Source organism: Anabrus simplex, chromosome X (genome assembly GCF_040414725.1).
Source record: "Anabrus simplex isolate iqAnaSimp1 chromosome X, ASM4041472v1, whole genome shotgun sequence".
Lineage (NCBI taxonomy): Eukaryota > Metazoa > Arthropoda > Insecta > Orthoptera > Tettigoniidae > Anabrus > Anabrus simplex.
In genome coordinates, this window is record NC_090279.1 from 116,146,380 (window position 1) to 116,156,122 (window position 9,743).

At 42.8% G+C, this 9,743-nt stretch overlaps 1 protein-coding gene across 1 annotated transcript in view; it reads right to left on the bottom strand.

The window, feature by feature from the left end:
- mei-W68 (meiotic W68) overlaps positions 1-5,618 on the bottom strand; it is an 87,008-nt gene extending 81,390 nt beyond the window's left edge. The window contains exon 1 of the mRNA XM_068230884.1: positions 4,922-5,618. Coding sequence (XP_068086985.1) covers positions 4,922-5,618 — 697 coding nt within the window. The remainder of the gene's footprint in view (positions 1-4,921) is intronic.
- Positions 5,619-9,743: the final 4,125 nt, after the last annotated feature.

The following is a 9,743-nucleotide window of genomic DNA, read 5'->3' on the forward strand; positions in this document are numbered from 1 at the left end:
ACCGTCTGGGTCGGAAAAGAACAAGAGTTGACCAAGGGAGGTCAGACAGGATAGGGACGGTAAAAAGAAACATACAAGATCAGATATTGTATTTTGCACAACTTTTATCAGATCCAGTTTTCCGATAGATTTAAAATTAACGGAGAATTTTGACATTTCTTGTTACGTCGCTGTAGGCCTATAGCTCCTTATAAAATAAAACAGTGCCTAATGCACAACCTGGCAAGCTGAACATAAATGATGAGTTTCGAGAAATTATAACTATGGTCTTTCTTCCGCGAATAAAGTGAGGGCAACTTAGGCTATTATATCTACTTCGATGCAGACAAAGTATGAAGGAGAGTACACACACATTATAATTTCATTTTAAAAAATATTCCCTTTTAAGCCCGCCTGGTGGCCATGGAGTTAGTGAAGTCTGACACCACAGTTAGCCGGTTCGAGTCCTGTTGGTCGAAAAAAAAATTCACTATCAGAATGTTGGCTGGTAGGATCAGTCACTGATTTCATCTCATTAACTCCTCTGATAAGGCTGACATCAGGAAGGAGCATTCGTTGTAAAATCTCATTACCCCGGGCTGAGGTGGTGGTATTCAATTTCTAATCACTAGATTGCGTGCCAAAAGTCTGGATTCCAAAACCTCTTCACAGTGCGCATATGGAACAAGGGCACAGGACGCTGTTGATAGTGATTCGTCCATCGCGTGGTGACATAAAGCCTTGAGCAGACCCCTTGGTGCTATTCGAGAGGAGTAGGCTATGTGCCGGCACCGGGTTTCAGCCTACCCTTCCTGTTATCATATCAGTCATTGATTTCATCTCCTTAACTCCTCTGCTGAGGTTGATGTCAGAAAGGGCATCTAATCTTAAAATTCCACTACGCTGGGCTGAGTGGCTCAGACGGTTGGCCCAACTTGGCAGTTTCGATCCTGCCTCCATCCAGGTGTATTATTTTGAAGGTACTCATACCGGTACGTCAGCCCCATGTCGGTAATTTACCGGCACGTAAAAGAACTCCTACCGAGCTCGATAGCTGCAGTCGCTTAAGTGCAGCCAGTATCCAGTATTCGGGAGATCGTGGGTTCGAACCCCACTGTCGAAAGCCCTGAAGATGGTTTTCCGTTTTCCCATTTTCACACCAGGCAAATGCTGGGGCTGTACCTTAATTACAGCCACGGCCGCTTCCTCCCCACTCCCTTCCTGCCTCATCGTCGCCATAAGACCTATCTGTGTCGGCCGACGTAAAGCAAATAACAAAAAAACTCCTGTGGGACACAATTTCGACACTTCGGCGTCTCCGAAAAACGTCAATAGTAGTTATTGTGACGTAAAAACAATAATATTATTATTTAAATCTCGCTACAAGGATTTATCTCATATTATTATTTAAATCTTGCTACAAGGATTCATCTCATTTCATACCCTGCCCCGCAGAGAAACGGGACAAAGGTTGGAAGTTACATACCGGTGCTATACATTGCCTGTTCAATTATATTTGTTGCTTTTATCAAACAGCACAACAGCGTTCTATTTTTGTTTGACGGGCAACGAGGAAAATAGTATGTTCCGACGCATTTAATACCACACCCCCTTGAATACAATGCGAGCATTATATAGTAATAAATAATCCAGCCCTGGCCTTCGGTAACTACAATGCACCTAAGATCCTTGACAATACACGTTGCAGTGCACTGTAGAGCACTACAAGCCCTGCAGACAATATTCAAGCCGCACAAATCCTATTTGTTGACCAGTTTTCTATAGAAAGAAGCAACAATAAACAGCCTTGACAAAAGTAAACATTGCGAATTATTATAATTCGCATCTCTTAACATTCCTAACCTCTGTGCTATATTGGAAACATTCTGAACATAATTCTTCGTAAAAATATTAAACAATAGTACCGGTAATCTAATGCATAGTATTGTTAAATTAACGGCTGTAATTCACATTTATGTATTGTTGCAATCAAAGAAAAATATACCTGTATACCGGCATTATGTTTATAGCTTACCGACTTCGGCGATTATGTTTTCTATTATCTTGTCAAGAGAAAACTATTTAAAGTCATGGGAAATCTGTCATTTAATTTTCACGGCATACGGCATCCCAGAATTGTTAACAAGGTCTGTCTAGGGAGGTCAAGTCACGAATGCTTCTTATGGAGCTGCCATATTGGGTCTTTTAGCGAGAGTAACCAAAGGCAAGTGTATTTGAATTTAGAGGATTTCGGTGCCGTACATTGAAATAAAAACAAAACACCAACTATTTTTCGTAAAGAATTTAACTGGCATCTACTGTATAACACTTAAATGATATTAATACATTCACCGCTATTTGAATAGGAAGATAATTAGCAGAGCCTGAAATTCTTCTTCTTTTTCTTTGAGAAACATGAATCAACAGGAAAGCTCATGTCCTACTCTTTTACTTCCTTACAACTTTATTTTACTGTGTTTCTTATTAATTTCATCTGTCAAATACGTAATGTTATTGACAGAAACATAGAAATCTGTACAGTACCTGTGTCATATTATGATTACCGGTACATGAAATACTGAACTTGAAGTACTGTACTTAAAGTACTAAAACACAGTTGTAATAAATTACCTTCAGCGTTTTCGTTATTAAGAAAGTAATTACCGATACTGCGTTTCTAAGAGGTTACCCCAGTATGTTGACAAACACTGAATGTCTCTTGAGTTGAGTGCATTACCGTAAATTATGTATGGTAACTGTTGTTATCCATTCATGTGGTATTTCTTGGGTTCTAAGGTAAAAATACTCTGCACATGTGTAACAAGAGTGATGTTCTCAGCTACTCTGAACTAGTTTATTGATAACCCATGCAGCTTATATAGTACCAAGTGGTGGTGGTGGTGATCATTGTTTTAAGAGGAAGTACAACTGAGCAACCATCCTCTATAAACACTAATCAGAAGAAAACGAATGGAAGGGGTCCAAAACCTCGAAAAATGAAGGTATCGGCAAAAGAAAGATGAAGGCCACAAAGTGCGTGTACAGTGCCGAATTAAGCTGTTTGGGGGCCCTGGGCTATTTAAAAATGTGGGGCCCCTTCTTCGTAACATCACGTAAGACTAACATACTGCAGTCGTTATAGAACTACTTCCACTTAAATTGATGAATAGGGAAGTGTTGCAATAGACTACGATTTTTCTCTATTTTTCATGTTAATATTTCATAATGCCAAAACATATTTTACATTTGTCTCATCATCACTATCAAATCGACATAACTTACAAAACAGAACTTACTACGATCTCATTCCCATTATTTTATTGGCATTAAATGAATTTGAAATGTAAAATTTAAAAGTAAATCAACATGTAAAAAGCTAGTACAAGTGGTATTATGCTATAACGAAGGACATTCTAGTATTATGACTTGTACTACTTCTTTTCACAAGTCATAATACTACACTGTCCTTCGTTATATCATTGGCAAACTCATTCCTGCCTGCAGTAAAGTACTGATTATCCGAATATCGATCAATAGAAATATCGGCTAACAGAAAGAGTCCTGGTCAGCAAATTCAAATATCTGCGATATGTATATCCGCAAGTGCTGTGACAAATTAACGTTTTCTCCTTCCTGCGTCAGCAACCTCGCATCCAAAAATATAGAAATATCGTTAAAATATATTATAATTGTAATCTATTGTCGCGGCCACCAAATTAGGCGGGTGAGGAAAACTGCGCTGTCGTCAGATATGGGAACGGCGAAGCGACAGATGGTCGAGAGTCGCTTACCTCCGAGCATGGATTGGCAACGCTGATCGTGCAGTGCTTTTTTTTTTTTATACGGGGGGCCCCCGTAGCCCGCTTCCCCGCCGTGACCATCGACTCAATCTACATGGCCTCCGACATGCTATTCATTTCTAAGAAGAGATTGCAGGGAAGAGTGGGAAAGTGATACAAGGAGTATCTGCTGGTTTCCGAGTTAGATTCGCTACCACGGCAAGAGTTTGTATTGGTAAGGTAATGTTGAGGTGTGGTATTGAAGGGTCAGGGAAAAACCACTTAGGCAGAAAGAGCCTACATGTAAAACCTGACATTTTGTGATAGCACATGCAAGGATGTGGACTGGGAAAGGTCCAGTGGTAGTGTTAGTTGAGAAGAGGTATCATGCACCAGCTAGCCATGAACCATAGTCTCGCCGTTCCATCTGCCAGGGGATCAGTCCGTCTGGGCACTGCCGTGACTAGCGCGGGCCTTGCCGGCTGCGGAGCCATGCGTCTAGTACCACTAGGGCCTGCCACACCGCACCACCTCCTTGGGGTCCCTCGTACCCAGTCTCCGATCCCGGAGAATGAGGCAAAGCCCGCCGAGGCGGAGGCCTCCTTCAAGGGGGTGGGTCATGACGCCGGGCCTCCTTCCTCTCTGCCCGCGCCATGGCCCGGTAGACTGGGCAACTGCGATGGGAGGCCGGGTGGCCCCCCGCGCAGTTGGCGCAAACCGCCGCCTCCTTAAGTGTCGCGCAGGTCGTGTAGTGGTGATCAACCCCACAACGGTTGCACTTCACTTGGAGCCCACAGCTCTCCTGCCGGTGGCCCCTCCTCAGACAGCGGAAACACTGCAAGAGCTGTTGAGGGGGACGTTTCCATCTCACCTGGCTGCCGCTACCCGCTGAGGTCCTCTCCTGATTTGTTCCTCGGCAGACTACTGTCCTGGGAGCAGTCCTGGGTTGCGGCTAGGCGGCCCACTCCTGGTGGGCCGGCGTCGCCTTCTGATTCCTGGTCCGGCGTCGTCTTCTTCTTCTTTCCAGGGGTTGCTTCTCGGCAGGGGAAGAGGCCTCGTCCTGGTGGCCCTCCTCCCGGCCTGGTGACCCCGGGGTAGCTGGTGGCTCCGCTGCGTCGCCGTCATCTCCTGGTTGGCGGCGTCGGTCGGTGCTAACACTCGACTGCGTTCCCTTTCCTGAGGGGCGCATATCGAGGTCTGTAGCTCGACAGACATGCAGGCAGGCTGGGCCTGGGCAGCAGTCTCAGAACGCCAGGGGGCGTCTTTCTCCACTGCTGTGCTGCTGTCCACCATCACGGGCGGGTTCCTGGCCTGCGCCCGGGTAACAGGCCCTTCCTGGTAGGCCTGCGTCTGCGACCACTTCGCCTTGGTAGGTGGTCGACGATCCTGGTTGGCGGCCTTGTTGGTCTGCATGTACTTGGTAGAGTACAGCCTTCGAACTGGGGTCGCGCCGTCGTACTCGGTCCTCGGCTCCGTCTGTATGGCTGCCTCCTGGTAGCCTGAGACGTCCAGATGCTCCCTGAGTCCTGGTAGCCGGGAAACCTGGAACTCCTGGGACGCGCGCTCCTCGTAGACCTTGAAGCTAGCTGCGTCATTAGGGCGAATGATGATCGCCCAGGCAGGGACCATATGGCCTATGATCTGCAGGATTGGCTCCCCGATGGACTCCGCGATCGCGTTGAGGTGGTCGAATACTCTCAGCGACCCCTGGTGGTTGTCCTCCCCCCACCGGTTGAACACCACCAGCCCCGGGTGTTCATAGTGGGGGGCTTCCATCGTGTAGAGCGCGTCTTGTAGTTTCTCGAAGGCTGCCTCGTAGTCGTGGTCGACCAGTCTCACTGGTAGGGTCGACTTCTCCATCCTGGTCACCCTGAAAATAAAGCTCCTGAAAGAGAAATAGCGAGCACTGAAAAGTGCTCAGCTCTGACAAATGCTCTTTCGAAGATGTACTAACAAGTACAGCTGCCTGACTAGTACTGGGAAAGTACAGAGCGCCTGGCGAGGAGAGAGAGAGAGAGCGAGCGAGAGGAACACGTCCTTCCACTACGGCTGTCGAACTCGTAGATCGTGCAGTGCTGTCTAGTTGAAGCTCATCCGCTCCAGTCCACCTTACCCGAGTCATTCCCTGTCATGTGGTTGTTGAGCTCGCACCGTAAGTGCAGTTAAATATGGATAGTGAATGTGTTCAGCCTGGTGTTTCTTCGGATCTATTATCTTAAGAGGACGAAAGTAAGTGCGAGAAACGAACAAGAAACTCCTCTGAAGCGTCTTTGGTTGGAAGGGCTAAAGAAGAAGGATTTAGCCAGCCAGACAAAATCCGTAATTGTGAAAGTATTGCATTACGTGCAGAAGTTGGCCGACTCAAATATTTTGCAGACTGTGAGCTTCAAGAAAAGCCAAGAATTGACTGCAACAATGTGTAATGTTAGCTTTTGTTCGGTCCAGAGGGCCAAGAATTGACTGCAACAATGTGTAATGTTAGCTTTTGTTCGGTCCAGAGGTATGTTCATGAAGCGAAATAATCACCCAACAATAAAATACTTTCATCTCCAAGGAAAACTTGATAAATTAGCTCTCTCTTGGGGCCATGAGGGAGTAAGGCCGCCACCCTACCACTGCCAATACGACCCAATTGAAATAATTTAGGCTCAAGTCAAGAGAGAAGTGCCAGAGAGGAACAAGACATTCTAAATAAAGGACGTAGAAAAACTCACGTCAGAAGCCATCGTCCGTGTGACTGCTGCAGACTAGGAAAAGTGCTTCAATCGCGCGGAAATTCCTCAAGCAGACGATTGGGCCAAGGAAATAATAAGGGACGAAACAATGGAGTCATCCATCATCAGTGTAAGTGACGACTCGACAGATAGTGAGAGAAGTGATGACAGTGACTAAGAAATCCTAGACTGCCTTTGAGCTAAAAACCAATTCTTAATTCATTGTAAATTATTGTAAACCTATTCTTTAAAGTAGTTATTTTTCTATATTACTCAGCCCAATATACATTATTCAAATATTCAAAGCTATAACGTAATAAAACCGATACAGATTAATATGCAATCCGAAAGTATTTACGGCGTCCTGCAGCCTGTGATGGCGCGCGCGCGCCTCGAACTGTCTCAGTTAGTGTCATTTACATGATCGCTTTCCGGGTAATTTTTCAGGAAAACTACAAGACTCATGGACATATGTTTCAGATAAAAATGTAAGTCAGGCGATTTTTTACATTTTCCCCGCAGACAAAATTTATTGGCTGAAGAAATAAAAACTTGGCCGCTTTCTGAAATTTTCAATACATGATTCTACGGATTTAAATTTACTCGTTCAAGATTTTATTTTAATAATTATTTAACGTGGTTTGTGTGGAAAATAGTTATACCACTCAAATCAGCAGTCTTTTCTGAAGCTTGTAGTATAATTTGTTTCGAAACATTGTATTAAGTAACATCAGGAGCTTGAGAGAGAACAACCTGCCTCGCGCTCCGAAACGATGTGCTTAGTTAGATATTTCTTCGCCAGTTGCTACATAACCTTGGCAATAGCGTAATTTCTCTGACCCGCCTAATTTGGTGGCCGCGACAATAGGTCCATTTCAGCCAATTGTAAATCTTTTCATCCAAAGCTTACCTATTTTTTACTCCGGCGTAGTTAACAATACTGCCGTTGTGGCGCACGAATCTTCGCTTGTGGCAGGTGTTGAAATGGAATGAATGATTGTACAGTTCGCAATGACGTCTAAAGGAATACAGGTCGTTTTCTGTTTTTCCTATAAATTTAAAATAGACTATTTAAAGATGGTGTTGGCGGATCAAGATTAGTTCAAGAATTTGGAGCTGGAAGGACACAGTAACAAACATATAAATCGAGAGTGATACCTATCCGAAAATTAAGAGTGCATTTGATAATACGGACGGAAGATTGAAACAGAAAACTTTGAAAGTATTCAGTATCACTGCATTGCTCTTATGGCGTAGGAGCAGACTTTTTCTCAAATGATCGGCTACCCGAAAACTCACTTATCTGATCGTTCCCATTCCCGAATTCTTTCGGATAATCGATGCTGTACTGAACTGACCAAATTGGTAGTTGAATAACTTTTACATTAAAAATGTATTTTTCCTTGCCTTCAGATTTGCAAATGACTGTAAAATATCATCGAATGACAACTCATTTGTTATGTCATGTTCTAAAGACATGATAGTCAAACCATCCAGTCTTGGTTGAAGCATGGTTGACCGTAATTTATTTTTGATTAGTGCCAGTTTAGAGAAAGAACGCTCTGCTTCGCAATTGGTTATTGGAATTACCAAATACAATTTCAAAGCCACAAATATATTTGGAAATGCACTAATCAAGTCATGTTCGTAATATGTATTTAGGTATCTCCTGGCAAGTAACTACATCTACACTTTTAACGAAATCATGAAAATGTTTAATTTCTAGTTCAAAGATTCATAAAGATCATCTCGGTAAAAACGTAAACAGTTATTAAGTACAGTACCTACATGAAGCCCTATAGTCTACTAGAAACTGGAACAATGACTGAAATGTTCTGTAAGACTGAAGACGATTATTAAGTCCACTACATAAACTATCAATTATCACCAAAAATGTTTCTACTTCAAATTCTTTTCTTCCTTTCAAAATAGTTTCGTTAAGGGCATTTCCATCAGCATATCTGTTCTTTGATTGTCTTTCAGATGTGTGCTCAAAACCTGTGAGATATTTTTCACATAACCTATTAGCTTCCTCTTCATATTTGTCAAAATTACCTCTTTCATTGGCTGTGAATGTAACCAGAGACTCCGGAAGTTTACAACCTGTTAACAAGTCTAGTGTAGGTTTCTGTAAACTCACACTAACTTTATCAAATCTTTCCAAAATTTCATGCCAAAAGACACACATGATTCAAATTTCATGAACTTATTTTTCAGTGATTTTGCTTCTCTCCGGGACTCATGTTTTTCTTCAGCATCCTCACATATAAAATCTAATACACACAAAATATTGTCATAGTCGATACGCAAGGCTTTCACTGCTTCATAATGACCTCTGGTTTGACTCAAACTCTTCAGGTGAAGACGTTTGTAATATACGTGCGGTTCTAAGTTTCTCGACAACATACCGGTAGCCCATTTGCGAGGACAGCTTGAGAAATAAACACACATTCGTTGCAGGTAGGCGAAAAACTTCAAAGCTTCACGACAGGATTCAACAGCACTTACTCCGACTAAATTTAATGAGTGTCCTGAACAAGGAATGAACGGGGCAAATTTATTTTCCTTCTTTATTTGTGCCTGAAACCCATTGTACTGGCGAGATATATTCGCCGCATTATCACAAGAAAGACCTCTACATTGACTCAAAGGTATGCTTTTGCTATCACAAATGATTTTACTTCATTAAACAATGAGTTTCCTGTGTGGCTTTCTATAGCCTTAAAACAAAGGAACCTTTCTTTGACTTCCCCAGAATGCAGATGTCTACATACATTTGACAATTGGTCTACATGATCACAATCCGGGGAAGAGTCTACTATTAGTGAATGGTAATTTGATTATTTTATTTCACTTAGGATTGTATTTAATACCTTTTCCCGTGAATCAGTTCTTCGGCAATTGTTTTCGATAAATGCGAAGGCTTCCCTTTTCCTTCATACCGTGTTTTGAGATGTGTTCCTTCAGAAAAGGGTCAAACTGGGAAATTAGTTCAAGGATTCCTAAGTAATTACCATTATTATACACCCCAAAAATCTCATTTTCTCCACGAAATGTTAGTCCTCGCACACACAAAAATGTTATGACTGCCACAATTCATTTTAACACCTCGCCCCGGTACTGGGACTCTAAAGTTATCTGTTTAAACTAACTGACTATCAATTCGTGGGGAAATTTTCTTCCTATACAGCCAAGAATTAATTGCATTCCTATGTTGTATACTGTTTTCATGGCTACTGACAACTTGCTCTGCCTTTTTCCAATTACAAAA